At 34.6% G+C, this 26,698-nt stretch overlaps 2 protein-coding genes across 2 annotated transcripts in view; one reads left to right on the plus strand and one right to left on the minus strand.

Moving 5' to 3' along the window:
* The window catches only part of LOC127812652 (uncharacterized), a 36,514-nt gene extending 32,034 nt beyond the window's left edge, over positions 1-4,480 (plus strand). Inside the window, exons 4-10 of the mRNA XM_052353140.1 lie at positions 427-605; positions 783-821; positions 943-1,029; positions 1,108-1,168; positions 3,175-3,299; positions 4,046-4,137; positions 4,269-4,480. Coding sequence (XP_052209100.1) covers positions 427-605; positions 783-821; positions 943-1,029; positions 1,108-1,168; positions 3,175-3,299; positions 4,046-4,137; positions 4,269-4,383 — 698 coding nt within the window. The 3' untranslated portion in view covers positions 4,384-4,480. The remainder of the gene's footprint in view (positions 1-426; positions 606-782; positions 822-942; positions 1,030-1,107; positions 1,169-3,174; positions 3,300-4,045; positions 4,138-4,268) is intronic.
* Positions 4,481-16,935: 12,455 nt separating this feature from the next.
* LOC127813683 (uncharacterized) lies at positions 16,936-26,066 on the minus strand. The gene is made up of 6 exons (XM_052354789.1): positions 25,899-26,066; positions 25,775-25,829; positions 25,230-25,280; positions 18,795-18,886; positions 18,646-18,723; positions 16,936-17,333 (listed from the first exon to the last, which is right to left on the minus strand). Exons 1-6 carry the CDS (start codon positions 25,952-25,954, stop codon positions 17,183-17,185), a joined length of 483 nt encoding a protein of 160 aa, XP_052210749.1. The 5' UTR covers positions 25,955-26,066; the 3' UTR covers positions 16,936-17,182.
* Between the last annotated feature and the right edge of the window lie 632 nt (positions 26,067-26,698).

A 26,698-nucleotide genomic window follows, 5' to 3' on the forward strand; every position in this document is an offset into this window, starting at 1 on the left:
AGTCTATAGCATGAGTGGATCAGAGTGGAGCTGTCAGGTTGCTTATTACATTCACTTGGATGGCCAATGCTAGTCAGATTTGAGTTCCACTTGCAGAAACTTGTTCAGCTGAACTCCTCATTTTGTGAGACTTGAAGCATGTGTAGGCCTTCCTTTTGTTGGTTTGGAAAGACATTAACTGAATTGGTGATCAAGACTCTAAACTATATTTTAAATCTTGAATTGGCTTAATTAGGAATAATTAACTACTTAGTCTATGAATTGAAGCTTGGATTGCTTTCCAAGGATTAATATGTTCTTACAAGAGGTTGGCGGTAGTGGAAATGCAAATGATTGTATGCTATTTGTGTTTTACATGACACTGCTCTGTTTTCCGTTCTATCCTTTTCACTGCAATCACATAGAAAAGATTTGATGGGCTTGCAGGTTCCATGTGTTACATGTCTGGGTCCATACAAATGGAAAATGTTTTCATCCCCGAAAATGAAGCAGGTTTATGGCAGTGGCTATTCGGCAAGAGTGTGACTAGTATAGTTCTTCACAATACTGGTTCAAGTGATGGATTTGTTGGAATTGCTGCTCCTTCATTAGCCAGAATTCTTCCAGTCTGTATCATGTCAAATTTTGAGTTTTTCTCATTTATATGCCTAATATTGGCTGACTAGTTTTGGATGTGGTTCAGCCCAGCAACTCTGAAGCACCTATCCATTTTGTTGATCTTGATTATGTATTCATGGTCGTATGTCTTTACAACTTGTGTTCCTTGTTATGTGCTTTTGCAGATTGATTTAGCAATGTTTGGCGGTGAACTTCTATGTCAGGTAAAGCTGCTTTATTGAAAGTTCTGTTTTGTTATATTCAATTCTGCTTATCTAAATTGTCACTTCCTTTCCTTAATTTCAGTCTACTAAGTTCTTATTAACTTTAATAATATTGTTATAGCCAGATGCATTCCTCTGCTCAATCAATGATGTGAAAGTCGCTAATACAGTTGATCAGAGGGCTCGCAATGTGATTGCTGGTGCAGAGGTGAGCTGATGGACTGACTTGAAATTGTGCCTTTTTGTTACTCATCAGTCACATTTATTATGCATGATTCTTTTATAGGGAGTGTTGAGACAGAAACTATCTGGTCAGGGGCTTGCGTTCATAGTTGCTGGGGGATCTGGTAAGTTTTTTCGTGACTGCATTTATGTCTAACCCTTCTTTAGGGATTTCAACAACTTGACTCCAGCTTGTATTTATGTTTCTTTTTCTTGTTTGGAGTGGGGAAGTGTCATCATAGTTACCATAAAATGTGCAGAGGATGTAATTAAGACAGAATCCTGACCTTGAGGGTTCATGCGATCTTATTGTTATAGCACTATCTGATTCTATGGCTAGTTTAGTTTTATTTTTGTTTTTTTAGTCATCATTATCCCTAGTTTACTGCTACCATCTGTTAAATTGTGCAAGTTTTAAGCACCAATGATTCTCGTTTCTTTTTTCTCATCTTTTTTTGTTTCTTGGCCTCTTTTTTTGAGTTGTTTCATAACTTTAGAGCTACCTTGTGGACATCATATTGTTACTTACAATTGATAATTTGTGCCGATGTTTTGCATTACACTTTCTTTTGGTTTGATTCACTTGGTGGGAAAATTATATTTTGAGTGACAACATGAGTTTAATGTAAATTTGAACTATATCTGAGGTATGCTCATTTTCAGATATTCAGTAGAAGATTTTCATACCTGTGAATGTGATGAGTAAGCCAAAAATGAGGTGTATACTAGGAAGCATGGATGTGTCATTTCAGCTGTTGTACCTGTGTCTGATGCACGAGACACTGCTTGTTTTTTGGACACTCTGGGATATGGATATGTACGTGTCAGACATGATTGGTGAATCCTATTTTTTTTTTTACTTTTTCTGGGACATGTTTGGATACATGATAGACATGTGTATTTATGGGTTAGACATGATATTTGAGGATACAATTTGGGGGGGAGGGGGGGGGGGGGGGGGGGGTATTAGTGTTTTTACAACTCTTTTTGGTGTAAAATTAAGAATTCAATAAAATAATTTTGATAAACCATAATAATAATAATAATCGAGCCTGTGACAACTTAGACAAAAATAGCTACTTTTTCCTTCATCATGTTGAATGAGGTTTATATTATGATTATTAATATATTTAATGGTATGTTAGCATAGTGTTATTATTTTAATAATTTTGTAAACCATCATATTTATAGAATGATTGGTAGCTTCACATTGGTTTGGTGATTCCTTTTCAATATTTAAGTTATTATGTTCATGAATGCTATTAATAATAATTATGGAGTATTAATATTATTATTTGCTGCATCCTTTCTGTAGTGGTATACTTACTTTTCTTCAGATTTCCATAATTTGTTTGTATCCATATCCATCTCTACTTGTTCCCACAGACATACTTGTATCAGTGCTTCTTAGGGCGCATGTTATCATGAGCCACTTTCTCCTAGATTGGATGGTCTAATTAAGCTGGGCCCGGTTATGAAGGAACAGTTAATATGGCATCTCTTGATTCATACTTGGTTTGCTAAAATAGAGAGGAATGTTTTAGCTTTACCATCTTTTACTGCTCCCAGGAGCGGTTGTTGGATTCTCTCCAGGAGAGAACCATAAGATGAAGGGTGCTTTCACAATAAAATTAGACTATCATCAAGTAATCTTGAGATGGGAGCTGTTGTTTTCTACTCTATCTAGGCGAACCACAGGATCATAGGATGCCTTTACAATAAGGATCATCCTCAAGTAATGTCGAGAGGTCTCGCCTTATATGCACAGAAATCTCACACTACCTACCCGGATATCTTGAGGCTGTCTCTTTTGTAAATGTACAGGCCTTTCTTACTATTATTCGAGAAGAATTCTTTATAAAAAAATGCAAGAATACTATTTTTGATCTTTCGTCTGGCAGTCTTACCACTACAATTTTTTTTTTCCTTGCTTTTTGCCTGGATTCCAAATAGCAGATTGTTTAGGCATGCCCCCTTCTATATTTGTTGACATTATGTGCCTGTAAAATGAAACTTTACTCTCTCTTGAGAACTATTTGCTATGCAATTGCACTGAGTTAATGAGTTTTTAGTCCATTCAAAGAACTAATCAAGGCATGTCTATGCGACATTTTCATTTCCTTTTGGCTAGTTGTACAGAAAAATCTCGAGGTGGGTGAAGTACTTGCTGTAGATGTCTCTTGCATTGTTGCCTTATCATCAGCTGTTAATGTTCAAGTTAAATATAACAGTCCTATGAGAAGGGTGGTGTTTGGGGTGAGTACCTTCTCTTTAAGAACTGCTTCATGCTTCTCTGGTTTCCTTTGGTTCTCGCTTCTTTATTACCTGATTCATATCGTTGCCTTACAAGAAATATTTCAGTTAGTTCATCATCGTCATTATCATGAGCTTTACAATTACACCTACCCTGTTTTGAATTAATGAATTCTACAAATTCCAATTCCAAATTTGTGTTTGGAATGAAAAAAAAGAAAAAAAGAAAAAATGTTCATTTCAATTCTAAGAATTCAATTCCATTGAATTGAAGATTGCTAAACCAAATTCCACCAAAATAAGTGGAATTTGCAGATGAATTCCACATTTTGTCCACAAACAATTCTATGGACAAAAATACCCCTCAACAACATTTATTATTATTTTTTTTTTTTTCAAAATAGGTTATTATATCAAGGGAATGAAACTTAATTTCTGGATTTATTCGAAACATAAGTAGTGGTATTCAATTGAATTCTATATTAAGGGAGTGAAACTTAAATTCTGGATTTATTATGCATGAGCCTATGGATAAATGAATTCCTCATTTCAAATTCCTTCATTCATGTGTTCGGAACATATTGTTAATCCTTTGGAGAGTAGATCATTTTACGAATCTGTTGTGCTTTGTTACCGATCAGAAGCCATGTTCTTTTTACTGAACAGTGGACGCCTCAACTCCAATTCTGAATTCGGTTATCTTCTTTCTTGGAACCTTGCGATTAACTTTCGTGGTCTGGAAATTGCAGGGAGATAATCTGGCGACAGCTGTTCTAACAGGACCGGGCATAGTCTTCATTCAGAGTTTACCCTTCCATAGGCTCTCTCAACGCATCGCCCGGTAATTTAATTTGTGAAGCTTTATGAGTGTGAGGAATATCATTTAAACACATCAAATCAAATATTGTTCCTTTCTGATCTTGCTTTCTAGTTAGTGGGTTTGACCAAAATTAGGTGGTTTCTGATTTGCAGGGCCGTGACATCCCCAAACATGAGGGAAAATCCGAAGTTGTTCATTCAAATAGCCATGTTCTTCTTTTTAGCTTATGTCGTGATTGTGTCGTCACTTATCTTGACTGATGTATAATTATTATTTCTTTTTTTCTTTTTCATATAATATTCTTTCTTAAGGTGTAATATTTTGCAGTTTTCGCTTTTGATTTAGAATTAGATGGCTTCACGTTTTTTTTTTTTTTTTCATTTTTTTGGTATTTGGATGACAAAAATATGTGAAAACTAAGTGGCACTCTTTCATCCCTTGCAAAAGAAGCATCAACAGGGCACAAAGGACTTTTTGTCTTCATACTTCTCGTGAGAATTATCCCCCACCTTTGGACGAGTAGGTTTTTGAAGAGCTCTTGGACTTCCCTTTTTGTACTCAATCAAGGACCATAGTACTTTAACAATTTAGTTCTTAGTCTTCGTGTTCTCTCTCTCTCTCTCTCTCTCTCTCTCTCTCTCTTGTTTGGCCTAGTTCTTAAGCCCATTAGTGAAGGAATATTCAACATGATATATGTGAACTTCGTTATGTAACCTTAGATGGTCGATCATCTTGTGATCCAAGTTCTTTATTTTCTTTTGGGCCTCATATTCGAAATTCTCTTGGTAAAATTACTTTTTCAACCCTTTTGAAGGTTTGTAATGCATCGGTACCGTTACTTCTTTCCTTCTTGACATTGGTATGTTTCTTATGCCTCCACAATGCAACGGTACCAATAAACAAATATGTATTGGCACGTACCTTCGTTGACTTCACTAGCCTTATCCCCTGTACATACCTTCGTTGACTCCAATCTGTCGAATAGGTAGCTTTACATTTTGGTGGCATCTTGGAGGCTCTTTAAACTCCTTGGGTTTTGACAAGTCAATTCTTGGGGTATCAAAAGTCCGACTGAAGCTTGAACTAGGACCTTAACCAGATCTATTGGGACATCTCTGAAGGCTCTGTATCTTTGGCCTCAACATGTTGATGGCCTCACTTCTTGTGCAGTTGCTTGAAGAGAGTTAATGGCCCCCTTCATCTACTCAAATCAAGCCATGGAATTGTTCTCCGACATGTCCGTTGTGTTCCATCCACTCGACTTTCTGAGTCAAACCATCTACTCAAATCTAGTATGGCTTTTGTAATACCTTAAAAGTTTTTCACGAAATTTATATTTTAGAAAATATATATAAAAAAAGAAATATGTGTGAAATATATATGTATAATAAAGAATGGCATCTTGGTAATTCTGTTAAAGAAAAACTCAAAATTGAAAATCAAAATAAAAGGCAGAGGGAATCCGTAAAATTTGAGGACTATAGAAAAACAAACTTTTGACAAGGGTCAAAATGTAATTTTGAAACATAAAAGAAAGAAAAGGAGGGGCTCAACATAATTTGTGGAGATAGGTCAAAGTGAGAAAATGAAAATTTTTAATGGTGGATTCACAGCACCATCAATCAACAATGGCGCACTCCCCTCATGGCAAGCTACAGCGAGGGTACTTGAGTACCTATTGTTGTGTGTGAGTGTATGTGTTAAGTGTGTGGGAATGTTTGTTGTCTTACATTGCTTGGTGAGGAGATTTAAAGTGGATATAAATAGCCTAAATCTTGATATTGGGTTTAGGCTCTCAAGGGTACCCAAATTTTGTGAGCAGGAAAACCCATACCCACACCCGCACGTCGCCCTCTGTCCGATCAGATCGGATCAATAAGAATAAAATAATATATTTTTAGTAAAAATTTATTTAATATATTATTTTAATTATAATTTTTCTTATTATCCGGACATCTTTCCAAAAATTGCTAACCTTCTAGATGACTGTTGTCACGGTCCCAACCTAGCACCTTTTATGGATTTCATGTAGTGTTTTCCTGTTTTGCCTCTTTCATGTCGTGGTCCCAACTTCTTTTCCTGATTTCATGCGTGGATGTTGTTTTGTCCAGCTCTATGTTTATATATATAAGCTTCCAGTTCAAAGCTATTTTCTCTTTCTCTCTTCTTGATATGGAAATTTTGAATTTCCTCCCCATCCCACTGTTCACTAGTGAGTTTTAAGTTCATTTCCAATCTTTCTTCAATCCAAAATAGAGAGCAAAATACCTCTTTGAGTTCTACTAGCTCCAGCAATTCTTGGCTGCTATTCTACCAGTGAGATCGTTTTATCCTGCTAAGACTATCGTCGTAGTCTGCTAGCTACCGGTGCAGAGCGATTCTGTCTTCAGGACAACGCCTTTGTGCGACTCGATTTGTATTAAATTTCCTTGCTCGTTGCAATGCCATCTACTTTGGCCATTATTTGCATCTTTCTTGTACCGATTTTTAAATTAAAATTGTTGTTTACCCCAACAATCTGAAGATAAAATTTTTTATAAGCTGCCATGGCCACCAACACTAATGTTCCCGACACTGCCTCATTTGCTGCCTCGGTCGCTACTCCAAACATAACTCCGGCCACCGTGCTTGGTGCCGCCTCTACCACTGTTGTTGGGCTTACTGTTGCCATGACGACTCCTCATGTTGAAAAGCCACAACAATTTAATGGCGAAGATTTTAAAAGATAGCAAAAGAAAATGGTGTTTTACCTCACCACGCTAAATCTGGCTTATATCTTTAAGGATGATTGCCCGGTTACTACCAAAGAAAACAAGACTCTCGAAACTGAAGTTTCCAAATAAGCCTGGTTGTATTCTGACTTCCTGTGTCGGAATTATATTTTGAGTGGATTGACAGATTCACTATACAATGTCTATTGCAATGCCTATCGGACGTCTAGGCAACTATGAGAAGCTTTAGACAATAAATATAAGCTGGAAGATGCTGGCACCAAGAAATTTCTTGTGGGGAAGTTCTTAGACTTCAAATTGGTAGTCAACTAGATAAAAGAATTGCAAATCATTATTAGTGATTTGTGTAGTGAGGGAATGGTTATTAATGAACCATTCCAAGTCGCTGCTATGATTGAGAAATTGCCATCTTCGTGGAAAGATTTCAAGAATTATCTCAAGCACAAGCGAAAGGAGTTGTCTATGGAGGATCTAGCCCTTAGACTCCGTATTCAAGAAGACAACAGAAAATGAGACAAAATATCTCATAAGTTTGAAGCAATGGCCAATATTGTTGAGGCTCCGGCTCCACGGTCCCAACGCAAAAAGCAACAAGCTAAGAAGAAGAATAGGCACCTGAGTTCTAAAAATAATGCTGCTAACAAACACATCTAAGGCAGTTGTTGGGTGTGTGGCAAGACTGGTCATAGAGCTATTGACTACCGTCACAAGAAGTGACAGACCTTTGGCAACAACCAACGCAAAACCAAGGCTAGTCAGGCCAATGTGATGAAAGATGACAATCTTGTTGCAATCGCTTCTGATGTTTGCATGGTTACTGATAACAAGGGCTAGTGGATTGACACAGGGGCCACGAGGCACATTTGTGGGGACAAGTCTGTTCACCACTTATGAAAAATTAGACTGCACTGAGAAGCTGTATATGGGAAATGCTTCAGCTTCTACTATGGAAGGAAAAGGCAAGGTCATGCCGAAATGGACCTCTAGAAAAATACTTACCCTCTCTGATGTCTGGCATGTGCCTGAAATTCGAAAGAATTTAGTTTCTGGAACTATGTTGAACAAATATGGGTTTAGGCTTGTATTTGAGTCAAATAAATTTACTCTGACTAAAAGGGGTTTGTATGTGGGAAGGGGTTATTTGCATGATGGCATGTTTAAACTCAATGTATTAGCCCAAGTTCCTAAGAATAATAATAAGAATAACTCTTTTGTTTATATTGTTGAGTTGTGTGATGTTTGGCATTCAAGGTTATGGCATATCAATTATTGTTCTCTACAAAGAATGGTAAATTTAGGACTATTGCCTAACTTTAACATTGATAAAAGACATAAATGTGAAGTTTGTGTTGAATCAAAGTTTGCAAGAAAGCCATTTCCACCAGTGGAAAGAAACAGTGAATTACTTAATTTAATTCACAGTGATGTTTGTGATATGAAAAGTACTCTTACAAGAGGTGGTAAAAAATATTTTGTCACATTTATTGATGACTGTAGTAAATATTGCTATGTTTATTTACTGCATAGTAAAGATGAGACCTTAGATGTTTTTATAACATATAAGGCAGAAATTGAAAATCAATTTGGAAAGAAATTAAAGGTGTTAAGATCAGATAGAAGTGGTGAGTATGAATCATTGTCTCTTTCTGAGTTCTGTGAAGTTCATGGTATAATCCATCAAATCACAACACCTTATACACCACAACAAAATGTTGTAGCTGAAAGGAAAAATCGAACATTAAAAGACATGGTTAATTGCATGTTAAATAGTTCGAGATTACCTCATAATTTGAGGGGGGGAGATTTGCTTACTACAAATTTAATATTGAAAAAATCCCACATAAGAAGACTGATAAGTCTCTTTATGAAGTGTGGAATGGGAAGCAACTCTCTTACAAAATCCTGAAAGTGTGGGGGTGTTTAGCAAATGTACAAGTGCCTTTACCAAAAAGGACTAAACTTGGATCCAAAACTATTAATTGTGTCTTTATAAGCTATGCTTTGTATAGTGCAACCTATAGATTCCTAGTTATAAAATTAGAAATTCCTGATATTAATGACAACACAATTATGAAATCTATTGAAATTGAATTCTTTGAGAATATATTTCCTTTTAAGAAAGACGCAATGATAGTGGTACCAAAAGGTATTATGAGGCAAGTTCTTCGAAAGGTCAAGATGATCAGGAAACTGAATTTGAACTTAGAAGAAGCAAAAGAGTCAAGAAAGCTAGCTCTTTTGGACAAAATTTTGTAACCTATATGTTGGAAGATGAGCCTCAAACCTATGATGAAACTATGTCTTCATCTGATGCTCCATATTGGAAAGAAGCTATCAATAGTGAAATAAAATCCATTATGCAAAATAACACGTGGGTATTGGTGAACTTACCTCTTGGAAGTAAACTAATTGGATGCAAATGGATCTTCAAAATAAAATTGAAGGCTGATGGCACTATTGATAAATATAAGGCTCGCTTAGTAACCAAAGGATATCATCAAAAAGAAGGGCTAGATTTCTTTGATACCTACTCCCCAGTGACGAGAATCACGTCTATAAGAATATTGATTGTTGTTACAGCTTTACATAATTTAGAAATTCATTAAATGGATGTAAAGACTGCATTCTTAAATGGAGACTTAGAAAAAGAAGTCTATCTAGAACAACCTAAAGGGTTTGTTGTAAAGGGACATGAAAAGAAAATTTGTAAACTGTTAAAGTCTCTTTATGGGCTGAAAAATTTGATCACACTATGTTATCAAATAGGTTTAAGATAAATGAGTGTGATAAATGTGTTTATGTTAAAAACACAAATCATGAATGTGTCATTGTGTGCTTATATGTAGATGATATGTTGATAGTGGGTACTAATAGAAATATCATAGAATCTACAAAGAAGATGTTGAATTATAATTTTGACATGAAAGACCTTGGTTTTGCCGATGTCATTTTTGAAATTTGAATAATCAGAAATTTTGAAGGATATGTGCTTTCTCAATCACACTATATAGGAAAAGTATTGAGAAAATATGATCATTATGAGAGTAAGCTAGCAGTGACTCCATTTGATCCAAATTCTAAGTTAATGAAGAATAATGATGAAGGTGTATCTCCTCTAAAATACTCAAGGGTCATTGAAAGTTTGATGTACATAATGAATTGTACAAGACCTGATATTACCTACTCAGTAGGTATGATCATTGGGTTGCACTAGTCAGGGTACTTAGATACTTAAAGTACACATTTGACTATGGACTAACTTATACAAGGTATCCATCTGTACTATAAGGATTTAGTGATGCTAATTGGATATCTGATAGCTCTGAGACTAAATCAACCAGTGGGTATGTCTTTACCTTAGGTGGTGCTATTGTGTCATGAAAATCTTCAAAATAGACATGTATAGCATGATCTATAATGGGATCAGAGTTTATAGCTCTTGATAAAGCAGGTGAAGAAGCATAATGGCTTCGACATTTCCTTGAAGACATTCTATTGTGGCCAAAGCCTGTAAACGCTATATGTATATATTGTGACAACTTAGCTATTTTGATGAGAGTTAAGAACAATGTTTATAATGGAAATTCAAGACATATAAGGTGTAGGCATAATACAATAAGGCAACTGCTCACCAATGGAATAATTTCCATTGACCATGTGAAGTCGAAAGAAAATATAGCATATCTTTTGACAAAAGGAGTGACCAAAGAGCAGGTCACATATATAACCAAAGGAATGGGGCTAAAGCCAATGAAATGAATTATCTGGTGGTAACCCAACCTAGTTGACTAGAGATCCCAAGATCTAGGTTAAATAGGAAAACTGACTGGATGAATTCATAGTTAACACACTGAGAAACTTATAGTTTCTTCCCATTTCTGAGGTGTAATTAGAGTGTGTGTTATGTTAGTGTTTAAGGTAATATTGATATCTTGCTAAAGAGGAGTAGTGATAGAGTACTTCTAATTAGTATTTACCTATATGAGAGTATAAGTGGGTCGCTTTTATGAGAACTGTTCAAATGGCTTGGGTTCTCTAGAGTTTTCATGAATTCAGGATGCTATCTAGGACCAAAATGGATGAACTTAATGGTATAAGATGAGTTGTGTGTGATGTCTATTGCCTAGATTTACCACGAGAATGATAGTTCAAGAGCTAGTCTCACTATTTCTTTGATAAGTTCGATAGATACTCACTAAGAGTCTAAAAGACACTTTACCTGATGCATAACTTATCTGTTTGTTCTCTGTAACTTCGTGTCACTTTGTTCTGTTTTGTCTCAGCACACTTACACTTATGTGGGGGATTGTTGTGTGTGAGTGTATGTGCTAAGTGTGTGGGAATGTTTGTTGTCCCACATTGCTTGGTAAAGAGATTCAAAGTGGGTATAAATAGCCCAAATCTTGATATTGGGTTTGGGCCCTAAGGGGCACCCAAATTTTGTGAGCGGACAAACCCATACTCACACACGCGTGTCTCCGTTGCCGCCGTCCGTTCGGTCGGATCGGATCGGATCAATAAGAATAAAATAATATATTTTTAGTAAAAATTTATTTAATATATTATTTTAATTATAATTTTTCTTATTATTCAGACACTTTTCCGAAAATTGCTGGCCTCCCATATGAGTGATGTACCGGTCCCAACCCAGCACCCTTTACGGATTTCATGCAGTGTTTTTCGATTTTGTCTCTTCCATGTCGCGGTCCCAGCTTCTTTTCCTGATTTCATGCATGGATGTTGTTTTGTCCAGCTTTATGTTTATATATATGAGCTTCCAGTTCGAAGCTCTTCTCTCTCTCTTTTTGAAATAGAAATTCTGAATATCCTCCCCATTCCATTGTTCACTAATGAGTTTTAAGTTTATTTCCAATCTTTCTTTAATCCAAAACAAAGAGCAAAATACCTTTTTGAGTTCTGCTAGCTTTGGCAGTTTTTGGTTGTTGTTCTGCCAGTGAGATCGTTTCATCCTGCTAAGACTATCATCGTAATCTGCTAGATGTCGGTGTAGGGTGATTCTGTCTTCAGGATAGCGCGTTTGCGCGACTTGGTCTATATTAAATTTCCTTACTCGTTGTAGTGCTATCTATTTTGGCCATTATTTGTAGCTTTCTTGTACCAGTTTTTATATTAAAATTGTTGTTTACCCACCTATGACCTTGGGTGGGTTGTTGGCCTTACATTAGTCTATTTGGTAGGAGGCTGGGTAGTTAGAAACAATGTATAAAAGGGTTTTTGCTCTAAGAGAAATGGGCAATCAAATATCATCATATGTAAAAGAAAAAGAGCTTTGGTCATTTTCATAGCATTTTGGGGATAAGAGATGATATAATAGGAAGGCAAAAAAAAAAAAAAAGCCCAAAAAACCTTAGAAAATCAATGCCCTTTTAGCAATCCTACGACAAACATGAAAAGAACGAGGATGACCAACGCATGGTGTGGTAGCAACAAATGCTTGCAATGCATTGCACAGTAAGCCAATGATTTTTTTTAAAGAAAAAATAATAGTAATATTATTATTATTAATTAAATATATACATGTAATAAATAATATTAATGCGACTTAATCCTCATTTAATTTTCAATGATAAGAAAATTTTTGTGACATCTAGATTTGGGACACCTATACTTGTACTTAAATAATCAGACAAAAAATTCGTAAAGAGTGAATGGTTCTCCTCTCTTAAAGTATTTCTTTCATTTTGTTTAAGTATGTGCTAATATGTTCATGATGTGAAATCTACATACATGGCATTGTAATAGGATAATTATCCATGTTCATGTAATCTTTGGCATGCATTCGATGGTAAATGACATAATAGATTGGTTGTTATTTATTTGGATGAAATTAGTGTTATACATCTTGACCCGAGTTAAAAAATATATATATTTGACTTTTGATATTGACTTGCTTTTATATGGTCATTATACAAGTCTTATTACATTTGTCACATATGAAATACCTTTTGAACTCTCATTAAATGATTCAATATTTAATTCGACATATTTAATATTGTGAGATACTCTTGAATCTAGCAAAGAAAAGGATGTGTAATATTAATTTTGTTTAATTGAGGGGTTTTTATATCGTTTTAGTAATTCAACGGCAATTTAGTCATTTTATCAACTCAAGATGATTTTTCTTTCTATAATGTAATGTGTCCATTATATGAGTTTATCTCTCTTATGTTCTCACTCATTTATCAAACATATTGTTGATATTAATTGCAATATTCTAGTGTGAAAAAAAATTTCAAAAATAATCACAACCCTTTTTATAGCAACATAGATTGTTACAACTTCAATGGAGTTAACTTATCTCAATCGAGTTATCATCGTCCCTTTGAGAGTTATTAAAATTGCAAGGCTTCTTTCCACCTTAAGATATTGGAATGGATATTATACCCTCAAGGCCTCCTTTTAGGAGTCTTTTTTGTGATGTTCAAAATGACATTTGTAACATTAATTGTATGAGTTTGCTCAAACTACTATAATATTAAGTCATCACAACCTTGGCTCAAGTTCATTGTGGTGAGACACTTAATCCTAAATCACACTCCTAATGATGATTAAGTCAACCTTTTCTTCAACACACATGAATTAAGACTTTCACGTCACAAAAACTAGAGAACGTGAGAAAGAAAGGAATGAGAGAGAGACTCTAAAACTTTATTGAGAATCAAATGATTTACACCTAAGGGGTCACCCTATTTATAGTTCTCTACCTAGTATGCATGGGCAGATCTAGGAGGGGCAGACACAAGTTACAGCCCATGCCAATCTCAGCCCTCCCTCAAATTTTTCTTAGAATTTGGACTATTTAGGAGGAGAAGAGGGCTAAAATTATCGATAGATTGGGGGCAATCCTTCCCAAGATCCATCCCTAGATCCGCCCGTGTTAGTATGAAAATGTCTATCCTCATACATTTCAAAGTAGCTAGCCTAGTTGCCTTCAAGTCACCCTGAGCTCACCTTATTTATTTTAAGTGTGCTCAATCTTTGATTTGAGATTTGTAAATAAGAATAATATTTGAGCTATATTCATTAACATTTTTTCATGTTCAAACACTATTTATTTATGTTCATAAACAAACTCTTTTACTCCTTATTAAAAGTTCGTTTATATATTAAAATATATAATATTATTATATTTATATTATATATCTTAAACACACAATAAACAGATAATAAACAAGTAACGAATTAATTCATGGAATAATAGAGAACCTAATCATATCCTAATCGTATTCCTAACATCCTGAAAGTGCACTTGGCATTGAGTTTAAAAGATGTGAGTTTACTACCAAACAAATTTTGTGTTTGATGAACTCAAATTTACTCAACTCTACCCAAAATCAGGTGAGTTTCAAGATCAAAACTCAAACTCACATTTGATAGAATATTTTTTTTGTACACTTCAATTTTACTCCTTTATAATAAGTGAAACAAATTTTATTTGGCTAAATCCATATTTTTGCTCCTATATTTTTATGTTTTTTTCGTGTGGTCACTCGAATTTTTCATTGTTTCAATTACACGTTTGAACCTAATTTTTGAATTAATTTAATTCTTGTACTTTGATCTTTTTTCGTATAGTAACTCAAATTTTTCATTATTTCGATTATATCTCTGAACTTACATTTTCGAGTCAATTTAATTTATGTACTTTTATGTGTAAAAATAAAAAAATAAATAAAGTGAGATGATAAAGTACACGTCACACTCTATTCTTGTCAAAGTATAAATGTTAAATTAACTTGAAAATGCAAATCTAGTGATGTAATCGAAATAATAAAAAGTTTAAGTTACCACATGAAAAAAAAAATAAAGTACAAAGGTTAAATTGACTTGAAAATGCAAGTATTAGAGTATAATCAAAATAATAAAAAGTTCGAGTGATGACACGAAAAAAATGTGAAAGTACATGGACGAAAATATAGGTTTAGCCAATTTTATTTCCTCATATGTTCCTATAAAACCCATTTATACTTTTCCTTACTTTATATTTATATTTAAAAAATATTTCTAAACAAATATATTTATTTTCATATTACTTTTAAATATCTTCATAAAATAAATTCGTTAAAACTATATTATACACAAATTTATTAAAATATACTTTATAAGTGATAATAAAATGCATATATAATTCAGCTAATACATATTTATATATAATTATAATTTTTATATCTTTTTTAGTCACTTAATATTTTAACTCTTTTCAACTTTAATGTCTTACCAAATACTCTTATAACTTGAACTCATCTCAATTTAATTACTTTACCAAATACCATTATCTAATCAAATTCCTTTAATCTTATCTTCACCATATTTCACCTCACAGCCAAATCAAGACCTTCCCGAGTGTGTGTGTGTATAAGGCTCCTCCTATTAACCACTCCACTCCGTGAAATATCCTCTAATTCAGTGGGCCAAGACAATGGGCCACTCCCCTACTTGTGTTAAATTAAGTATGCTATGCTATGCTATGTTCTTGCAACATACATTTTGGAAATACCATGAAATCTTTCATATCATATCACCCAAATAACATGATTGGCAAGCTAACAATTGGGTTGTAATTGAACCAAGTTAAGCCAAGTTTCATTGAATTTAGGCTCAACTCGACAAATCATCTTCCAAACTCAAGCTCAACTCATCAAAAAGTTGATGATTCAAGCTCGAGCTCCCTAGAAACCTGTGCGACGACATCAACCAATGGCAAAGAAGGAAGGTGGTGTGTTGCGACAACAAAAAAGGAGGGAGGTGTGCAACAACGAGCGGTGCTTTAGAGAAACGACGGTAAAAAGGGATGAGGGTGTATAGTGATAGGCGACAACAATGAGCGATGCTTGAGGGAAAAGGGCGTGTACAGCGACAGAGAACAACTGTAGAAAAAGAAAATGAGTGCGACGACAAAATGGAAGGGGGTTGCGAGCAATGGTAGGCAGTAGCAGCAAATGGTAGCAACTAGTAGTAGTTCAACCCGAGATGGAGGCTTGCAACACTGGCAACGATAAGTAGTGACTATGAGCATGGTGTCTTCTTTGTTCATTTCCTCTTCAACCTTCAATTCACAATTTTTTTAGGTTTGTAATTCAACTATTTATATGATGCATTTGACTAAACTTAATTTGATATTTTACTTTGTTATCTGTATATTATATTATGTTAAATGATTAAATTAATATATATAATAATTTTAAATATATTAAATGTAATGATATTATTATAATAATTTAAAATTTGATAATTTTATATTAAATAACATATTTATAAAATTAGAAATAAATTTATTAATGTATTTACAAACAAATATGTTCACGAGACTTGTCAAACATGTTTTCAAAGTTTAACGAACCGACCTTTATTAAGTTCAAGTTTACGAATTGAGATTTAAAATTAAACTAAATTTTTCTTGTTTATTTTAACAAGTAAATTCGAACGAATTTTTTTCAAGCTGAACACTAAACCATTCAGGAATAACTTGACTCATATGTGACCTTAACTAACAACCATATAACCAACCGAGTGCAATTTTGTTCACCCCTTTTAACGGGGGTGACCATCACCCTCACAAAAATTGTGAGGGTAAAAAATAACGGAACGACAATTTTATTCACCCCATGCCATTCCGTTATTTTTCACCCTCACACAAATTATGAGGGTGATGGTCACCCCATTAAAGGGGGTGAACAAAATCGCACTCTAACCAACCCGACCGTAGTACCATTCTTTTGAATTAAATAGTGTCTTGTTGTAAGGGCATGTGTGGCTAAGCTTTCTTTTGAGAGCTTTTAAGCTACTCAATTTTTAAGTGGTTTAAAACTTTTAAGTTATGTAACGTTCAAATTGATAACATATTTGAATAAATATGATTTTAAATTCTCAGTTAATAGTTATGTATTTAATTTAAAAAAACTAATAAGTTATCAAATCTTGACCAGTACTGTTTCAAGTTAATAGTTATGATTTTAAATTTTCGTCTTTTTGTCAAAATTTGATAACTTAAAAGAATCATGCATAACTTAAAAGTACTGGTCAAGAAACCGTACTGTTCAAAATATTAACCCATGTAATATCGGTCTCAAAAAACCAATACTCTTTCGGTAATATTTTATTTAATGCTGCTTAGTTTAACTTGAAAGAACCCAAGCTTAAACCTCATCATCTTCAAAAACAGGAAACTAATAGTAGCAACTGCCATTGTTTTTGCCAATTTACTGCCATTCTACTTCACACTTCTAAAGCTTCATACCTTGAGGAGATAGAAAATTTTATGCTAATCCAAAAATGAGAACAAAATCATCGAATCACTGCTTCATGAATATATTTCAAGCATCAGATTCAGAATGTTTATCCTCCTTGGGTGGTGCAAATTGCCTGCTAAGCTGGGATTTTGTCCAGGGATCCAAAGGTACTCTCTGTGGTGGTTGTGGAGTCGGTGGTTTTGATTGTCTCAGCTCATTTTCTCTGTCTATAAACCTGTTGCAAAATCAAAATGCATAGTAAGTCCAAAAAACATTCGAAGGAATAAAAGAATGCATTTACGTATACATATATATAAATATATATCTTTATATAGTGCCCAATTCCAAGGAATGGTTTATGTAGTAAGAGCTTTAACTGTGATCTTTCGAGGAAAAATTGTGCATCAAGCTGCTAACTACCTTCGATATTCCTGACAATATTCAACAATACTTCTGACCTAATTTGGGCACACAACCAATCCTTGCCTTACTCATCACCAAGATTGCCTACCTTTTAAAAACTGAAACTCCACACCAACCCCCATGAAAAACGAAAAAAAAAAAAAAGAAAGATAATAAAAGGATGGATGGATGGACAATCAGATGGGTATCATATGCCACATGAGGGTCACTAAGCAAACATCCAATGACGCATCAATATCGAAAAACAGTACTACTGCAAAAAGAAATCAGAGTAATACATGCAACTCTTCTACACCTGCATAAATTATTTACTATCTCTATGTCACACCTAGTAAGTGTTTTCCTTGTCAAAATTTTACATTACTTTGTACACACGTCTAAACAATCTTTGTGCTCCTTGTGGTAGACTGAAGGTGGAGTTGCTCATCCAAGGACTATATCATTGATTCATTATCATTTTCTTCTCTCAAGCTTTTTTTCCCCTGCTAGATAAGATTTCTCAAGCTTTTATCAAATCAAACATTCTTCAAGAAAGTTTCCTTGTAGGTCAAAATCATTTGGTAAAAAATCAACTACAATTACATATCAAGACTTGATCCCACTATGTGGAGATGGCTACATAAACTTTAACTCACCAATCATTTTTATATCCAGTCTTATCTTTTGTAAGGACTTCATGACTCATATCATATCTAAGAGTCCTACCTTCCTCTCTTGCTAAAATTTTGTTTCATTCTATCCACTCTCCTCACGTAAGTCTCCGTGATCTTTTTTTGCCCCTTACATAACCAAATCATTTTAATCATATGTCATGCATCTTATTTAAAATAAAAGTCACTAACACCTTATTATGAATGACTCATTCCTAATTTTATCTTTTCTTGTATGGTTGCACACCCATCATTTCATAACATCATCATCTTTGCTACGCTCATATTTTGCATATTTTGGTGGTTTTATTCACCACAAGATAAACTCAAACCAAAAAAATAGCAGACTGCAGCCTAACTTTCAGTTTGGGTGTTTCAAACAAAAACAAATAAATAAAAAAAGAATATTAGATTTGACAAACAAAAGTTTCTGACTTGTAAGGCTAGCAAGAAAGTAGAAGGCAGTAATCTTACTCAATGTAAGCCATAGGTGCTGCATCACCAACCCGTATTCGAGTTCGAAGTAGTCTTGTGTATCCACCTGCCCTATCTCTGCAAGAAAGAGATCCACCAAATTACATCATACAAAACAAGAACAGGAAAGCTTGAGATATAAGCCTCACTTATATCGGTAAGCAAGTTCTGTAAATAGCTTATGAAGGACATCATCTCCTCGTACAAATCCACCAGCACGCCTTGCAGCACTAAGAGTACCCTGTAATAAATCCAGAAGGATATTTTAAAATAGAATGATACAATATTGCTAAGCCTAAAGATTCAAGAACTTGCAGTACTAATTCATAATAGTGATCAGCATATGTGTGGAATAGTTCACCATAACTTGTCTGAGCTTCTTAGCAACTCTTTAGTACTATTTCAGACTAGCAGTACGGAAAAATTTATGGAACAGTTATAATAATTTATCTCACCACTCAACAATCTGTGAAAGAGCTAATAATCAGCAACAATCAACTTGGATCCAATCCATGAAGGTGACAATGCCATCCTCACATGCTAAAATGCATTTTAGATATTTGTAGCAAAGAACAAGTCTGATAACCTTTTAAAGATGCACATAAAAGACATCAAACCCTGCACTTAAAGCAGGATATACTTATATTAATATCCAACCTTTCATTTCAGCAGACAACTAAAGAATTATCAAGTCTCACTCTGGTATCATAAAATCACATGCCAAGATTATCAAAAGCCCATTTCTTCTGTTAAACAACATGTAAGACTGCTCATCCATGCATAGGTTATTGAAATTAACCTCCTACAAATCAAACACTGAACTTCAGATGGCCCCTTGATTCAATACTTTGCTTTTCTTTATTTAGGGCTACAGAAAAATGGCTGAAATCTGTTTCCTAGAAAGATGCAACAATTGCAAGATTTCCAGACATTGGTGACTTCATGACCTCAAAAGCCAAAGACATAATCCCGACAGCAAGAATAGAGGCCCAAGGAGAAAAAGAGGAATCAAGGACAAATAATGCTAAAGCATATTCAAATGATAGAAAATTGTGGCTTAGAAGCATGATCAGCAATTTTTTTGACAAATTGTTCAATAATTCAATGTTGTTCTTCCATGGAGTGGATACCAAAGATTGATGAAATTTGTCAAGCTATTGTATTTGTGGGAAAGAATGAGGAATGGTCAAGAAGCAACAAAGATGACAAGAATATTTTGTTGAGCCAAAATGCATCATTACATTATTAAAGACCCTTAATTTAATATTTTCATGATTAACAAAACTTGTAAATTTCATTTAACAATATTGCAATTTTTTCTAGGTATTTTGAAACACCTAAAAACTCTTGGAAACCAGAAAATGGACTGAAAGTCAGTTGCCAGCATGAAAGTCTAAGTTTCTGGTTTTCATAGTCAACCTAGCAGTCAATTGTTGACAGTACAGTCAACCATTTTTGGTTATTGGCTGCTCCCAGTCAACAGACTGCATGGCAGGCAATCACTCATGGTATATGAAATTTGCAGTCAACCCAACAGTCAACTCTCAAATCCCCAGTCGATTATGGCTGGTCACTTGGCAGACAGCAATCAACTTGGAAAGCGCCAGTCAACCAAACTTTGATTATGGAATTGTTGCAGTCAACCTCACAGTCAACTTTCACACAAGTGGCCATCCTGTTTTGATTTTGATTTTTATAAGTTGACTATTATACCTGGCAGTCAATCTCACTCAGACATTGCCTTCAATTCAAATGTAAATTTCATGTCAGAGTCAACCCTGAAGTTGAGTATCCTGAATGGCAGTCAATCCCACAATGAACTGTCAGACATTACAACTGTACATTTTGTTGCATGTGTCATTTTTTAAGCATTCAATTGTTCATATAGGACAACAGAAGGAACATTTTGGACTATTAATAACCTCTTATAAAGATAAGAAGAGGTTACCGGAAGTGCATTCAAGTCTCATACTCAGGCTGAAGCTCAAAAGACAAGTTTCACCTACAACAAAGCAATTGAGGGCTGACCCAATGTTCTTCAAAGTTTATTTACTCTTGAAGCCATCATTTATGGCACTGTATAGCATTTGCTTATTGTTGCTTTGTATTTGTTTGCTCTTCATTTCTCTATTTGGTCCAAGTGCTGTAACTTATTTAAAAAATTGTTGTTGAATTGTTTGGCTACCTAAAACCTAATCAATTCTAGGAGCATTGTAGACCAACTTCCTGAGTGAACTTGTGAGAAAACTTCAATGAGTTGCTTGATAGTGGAACACAAGATTGGTTAGCCTTCTAGAGTGGATGTAGGTGTGAGAGACAACAAACCATTATAAACTGTTTCTTGTGTTCATTTCCTATCGTTGTCTAACTGTTGAGACAAAAAAATCAAATATAACTACTAATATAAATCAAATCAAAAGGAATCAACAAAAGTTAGAATTTGTTAAAATTTATATAGACTTAATTCACTGCCCTCAGATAACTACAGGTAGGGGACCAGTAGAATCCCCCCTTCTATGGAGGAAACCAAAAGGAAATTGACAGAAAAATCCAGAATCAAAAGCTTACAAGATAAAAAACTTTTGCAGGTCTTTTTACTATGTCAAGGAAACATGCGTACCAGAAAAGGTAGCAGGATTTGATTAATTATTATTCCCACTATATCTCAAGTGATTATATCACAGGCTGTGAGAGAATTCCCATTCAAACTAGGATTCTTCACTTGTTTTCCACTTTGGTTGCATAACCACGTGGTCTTCCTTCTTGCCACTAAACCTTTTGCTACTCTTTCTTTTCTCTGTAAAGTCTTGCTTGTTTTCACTCCCTTCTTTCTTCTTCTTCTATCTCTCAAAACTTCTGCTTCTTGTCCCCGCAAGTTGCTTTTCTTATTAATCTGTTCTTCAACTCTTCCTCTCATCTTCAGCAAAAACTATTGTTAGGACCCAAGGGTATTATTGAAATTTTTGTAATAAAAGTAGCCACATGGCCACTTGCATGTAAGTAGTTGTAGACGCACCTCACGGTTATGATCATATTCCATGGGAAGGGCCTATATAAGGCCATGTATTGGAGGATAGGAGTTATCCGGTTTGAATGATAATCTCTTTCCCTCTTAATTCATTCTCTCTCTCTCTCCCGACTTCTAATTCACGGTAACTTCAAGTCTCTTCTCGAAGACTTGACATTTGGTATTAGAGCTGATCATTCTCGGTTGTGGTTCCAAGAGTAGGAGTAGTACAGTTGGTTGGATTGAGGCGAAGCGATCAGAGATACGAATGGCAGAAGGAACTCGATTGAAACAACTGGAGAATCACATGGAAGCGATGGAGTATGGGATGACTCAAACGCAAGAAGCAGTGACGCAAAGCAGAGAAGAGGTCAAGGCGATCCGAGATGAATTAAGGGAGGATATGGCGTCATCCTGAGAAGGAATCCAAAGGGAATTGGCGAGGCAAAGCAAGACGTTAGATCAGTTCAAGCAGTGGACGGGCGCTGTCGTCTAACATGTTGTCCACTCTCCCTCAATTTCGACTACCGCCAAAATTTCCTCCCGAGTCAGTTCCGGAAGCTAGTATAGTGGGAGCAGGAATTCTTCCTCGACCTCAAGGAGTGGCAGAAATGGGGAATTCATCATATGAGGACACTACAAAACTGGTAAGGGAATTCAATTCTCCTCAATCTCATCAAGGCTCTATCCAAAGATTGTAGATCCCTCTATTCGAAGGATCTAAGCCTAGGTGGTGGATCCGTAGGTGTGAGACGTTCTTTCAGTTCTACCAAATCGTTGAGAATTAGCAGATCAACCTTGCCACAACCTATATAAATGATATAGCTGATGCTTGGTTTCAAGGATGGTATAGATCAAGGGGAATGGATGCTAGATGAATTGATTTTGCAGAGGAACTGTGTATATGCTTCGGGGAACAAAATATGGCGAATGTGATAGAGGAGTTTAATAAACTCAAACAGGAAGGATCAGTGACCGAATACCAGGAGAGGTTTGAGGAGTTAGCAGCATTGGTGTGGAATGCTCAATCAACCCTCACTAACCAGTACTTTGTATCCAGTTTCATTAGTGGCTTCAAGGATGACTTGAGGTCCATGGTAAAAATGATGATGCTAACGACGGTTAGGTAGGCGGCGGAAAAGTCTAGGCTGCAAGAATTGACACTAGAAGTGATATTCAAAAGGAATAGGGTGGTTGCTAAGCTAATGCCAGTCCCCAATTACCTTGCAGGAGGGAATAGCAAGGCATTAGTATTGGGAGGGCCATCTGGGGGTCCTAAAGTTAACCATCTACCTCCCCAATCTACAACTATGGAGTAGAGGCGACTTATGGGGTTGTGTTTCAAATGTGGGGAGAAGTATAATGCAGGGCATCAGTGCAGGATTGGAAGAGGACTCCAGGGCATTATTGAAATTTTTGTAATAAAAGTAGCCACATGGCCACTTGCATGTAAGTAGTTGTAAACGCAACTCACGGTTATGATCATATTCCATGGGAAGGGCCTATACAAGGCCATGTATTGGAGGATGGGAGTTATCCGATTTGAATGATAATCTCTTTTCCTCTTAATTCATTCTCTCTCTCTTTTCCTTTTCCCTCCAAATTCTTTTCTCTCTCTCTCTATCTCTCTCTCTCGACTTCTAATTCACGGTAACTTCAAGTCTCTTCCCAGAGACTTGACAACTACTTCTTCATGTTCTTCACTTCTCTCTTTGGTTTCTACCATATCAACATCTCATGTGTGCCTTGCAGAGTCTTCTTCAACTATGTTGCCTTTTGTTAATCCTAATAGTCTTTCAATTGTGAAAATTGTCAAGTTAGATGTTAAGTTTTCTACGAGAAGACATTGGTGCCATCAAGATGGTTGAGACCACATTATGTGAAAGAAAGTCAATAATTTATGTATTAAGCATATAAATATAGCTTAGTCATGTATGAAATTAGGGTTTTGAAGATGAATGACAACCAAATTTCATAAAAGCTTTAAGCTCTCTCCCTCCCCTTCTTCTTTTTCCTCCTTCCCTCTCCTATACTATCTTCTCTGTTTCTACAGTTTCTCTTTTTTGCTTTCCTGCTATTTTGCAGGTTCTCTATTTCTTGAAACCTCTCTTCTTGGTCCTGACCTTCACTACTACTTTGGCCTCTTCTGTACAGAATCTCCCTTGTCTCTGGGGCTGTTTGGTTGTGGAATATGATTTCCAGTTTTCTATCTCCAATTTCTATCAAATCTCTAGTTTTCATTTTCCATAGAAAATTTGGAAAACTCAATTCAAACATTAGAAGTACAAAAAACTAATTTCCAAGCTAGAAAATTGGAAAGAGAGATATTCTTTTGTGTAACTTTTGTTAGACAAAGAGGTAGAGATGATTTGAGAAAAATTTTGTACACAATCATGTTTTCCAGATCTCCAAATTAGTAAGAAAAATTTAGAAAACTCATTTTAAGAGTTTTACAAATACAGATCAATTTTGGAAACCACATTTTCCTAATCTCTATTTTCTATTTGGAAAATTTTTGTAGTTGACCAAGTTTTATAATTTTATATTTTTTGTGGAGTAATTTTACAGAAAACTAGGGCTGTTTTCCACAACTGAACAGCCCCTTTATGTCTTTTTTATTCTCCCTCTCTCAAACATTCAGCATAAATTCTGTTCCCCATCCAGCTGTCCCTACAGATTGTTATTCCTTCTTGTTATCCTTTTTTACTCTTCTTCTCGTCATCAACAACTACTTCCTCCTCCTGCTTCCTGGTATGCTCTTATTTTTCCAGACTCTTCTTCTTTTCCTTAACTTCTCCATCCTCTAGTTTCTTCCATTAAATGATTTAAATCTATAATCATAATATAAATATCATTAAATATGAAAATAAAAATAATTGTATTGTTGAGGTTGAAATCAGGCTCAATTTTTTAAGTTTTTTTCTTTACTCAAAAACTTCTTGTATTTGTATATTTTACCCTAGAAAAGGCTTTTAAAAACTCTCTCTAAAAAGACCACCTAATTTTATTATCAAAAAGAAAAAAACTATCCCCAAGCATGTTCAATATGTGTCCAGACAATGGAAAAAAAAGTGCATTAGGCATCCTAGAGTGATAAGAACGCAGACATTAATAATAAAAAATAATGACACACCATTTGATGCATCCAAAATGCATCCCATTATCTCACGAGAATTTCAAACAGTTATATGACCTCAAAAATAAAGTTTCACATTTCTAGGTGACGAATAAAGGGAATCTGATGTTATAGCCATTCATATGACACATTAGATTGTTGTAAATGTTATAGCCATCCATATGACATATTAGATTTTTTTACAACAAAGCGAAGAAAGTTATTGTTGGGTGGCCAACTAGCTACTTTATTCTTCTGAAAGTAAATAAATAAATTATAAGGAATATCCTGAAATAATTGAAAACATTTACAGACGTATAAACCAAAATGATAAAAGTCATCAATTGTTTATTTCCCCCAAAGAAAGTGAGTGTTCTAAATTTAAGTTCCTAGGAATAAGTGAACAAATAATATGTAAAAAGAAAATTGCAATTAAAGAATAAATATATGTGGTGTACAAACCTCTTTCCCAAGCTGTACCATGTTATCAGCAAGCCGGCGGATTTCTTTAGCCTACAAATGGGTGTATATAAAGAAGAACAAAATTAAAGTGATATAAATTTAATTTGCCAATTTTGTAAGTTTCCAGATTCCAGGGATTTTTGAAATTTGTAGAAGAAAGGGCAAAAATTGAAACCATGTAACTGATAATAATACAGTAGAAAGCTAATTATCATCTACTGGATATTAATATGTAATATATATTATTAGAGAAAAAGGAAAGCTAATATATTGGCATTGGGCAATGCAATGTTAAGAAACTTCAACTTGAATGGCATCGTATTTCACTCAGATCACGCTTTCTCTATTAAGATTATGCAAAAATATATTTTCCATTAGGATTTGGGGAATGCTTAATGCTCTAGATCCAAAGAAAATGCTAATGTTCTCTAAAATAAACAAATCAGTGGGCACAAATGTTTCTAAAAGAGGAATACAATCAGCTTAATTTATTCAAACGACAAAGCCCTACAGGAGCGCTGATGCAGAAGATTTGAATGAGTAACCTTGGCAACGGTAGTTTCAATCCTCTCGTGTCTCACCAACTGCGAAACCATCGTTCTGCAAGCAAAACAAATGGATATCACAAACAAACAATTACACACAAAATCAGATGGACTAAATACGAACCTGAGCATGGAAATCCGGTGGCCCGTCGGACGATTGAGTTTTCTCATCTTCGTCATGGCGAATGAATGTCCACAAGGGGGGTAGGGATTCGAGAGAACTGATGAACCCTAAAGTCGGGTTGAAAAACGAATAGGAATAGAATATAGAAAGCCGTTATCACAGCCCCTGTTATGTGTTATACCTCAAAAAACCAACGCAATCAGCCTAACACTGAACCACAAACAACAAACTTAATTAACACAAACCCCAAATTATCGGAAAAAAAAATTAAAAAACTTTTTGACCAAATTTTAAAAATTATTAACAATATGTTCAAATTTTAAATATGTATTGATTTTATAATAGCAATAGATAAAATTAATAGTATCAATGTTTAGTTGACCGAGTGTCTCGATTAGTTACACGAAAATAAAAACAAGAAATGGATATGAAACAGAAATAAAAAAATGACATTTAAAAAAAAATAAGAAATGAAAATATGGCAGAAACGGGTAATAAAAAAAATAGAGAGATTTTTTTATAAATATAATTTTTAATATAAAAAATTATAAAAAAATAGTTATTCAAACTAAAAATAAATATAAATTTCATAATGTATTTAAACAAACATAAACATAAATTCTATTATTCATGAACCATGACTTGCTAATTAAAAATAAATAATAAATTTAAAAAAATAATCAAACATAATACAATTTATAAAAGTTCATCCACTTCATCATTCTCTTTTTCTATGGTTTCTTGGATATCAACCAAGTCCAATATTATTTAATCAACTGATTAATCAAGTTCACACTTTA

This window comes from Diospyros lotus, chromosome 11 (genome assembly GCF_014633365.1).
Source record: "Diospyros lotus cultivar Yz01 chromosome 11, ASM1463336v1, whole genome shotgun sequence".
Taxonomy (NCBI): domain Eukaryota; kingdom Viridiplantae; phylum Streptophyta; class Magnoliopsida; order Ericales; family Ebenaceae; genus Diospyros; species Diospyros lotus.

Bases quoted from the DNA above. Each gene is read 5' to 3' on its own strand.
- LOC127813683 (XM_052354789.1), bottom strand. From the start codon at position 25,954: ATGACGAAGATGAGAAAACTCAATCGTCCGACGGGCCACCGGATTTCC. The intron at 25,830-25,898 runs GTTCGTATTTAG...TTTTGCTTGCAG, and splicing joins CACCGGATTTCCATGCTCAG to AACGATGGTTTCGCAGTTGG. The intron at 18,887-25,229 runs GTTTGTACACCA...GATTTATTACAG, and splicing joins TGGTACAGCTTGGGAAAGAG to GGTACTCTTAGTGCTGCAAG.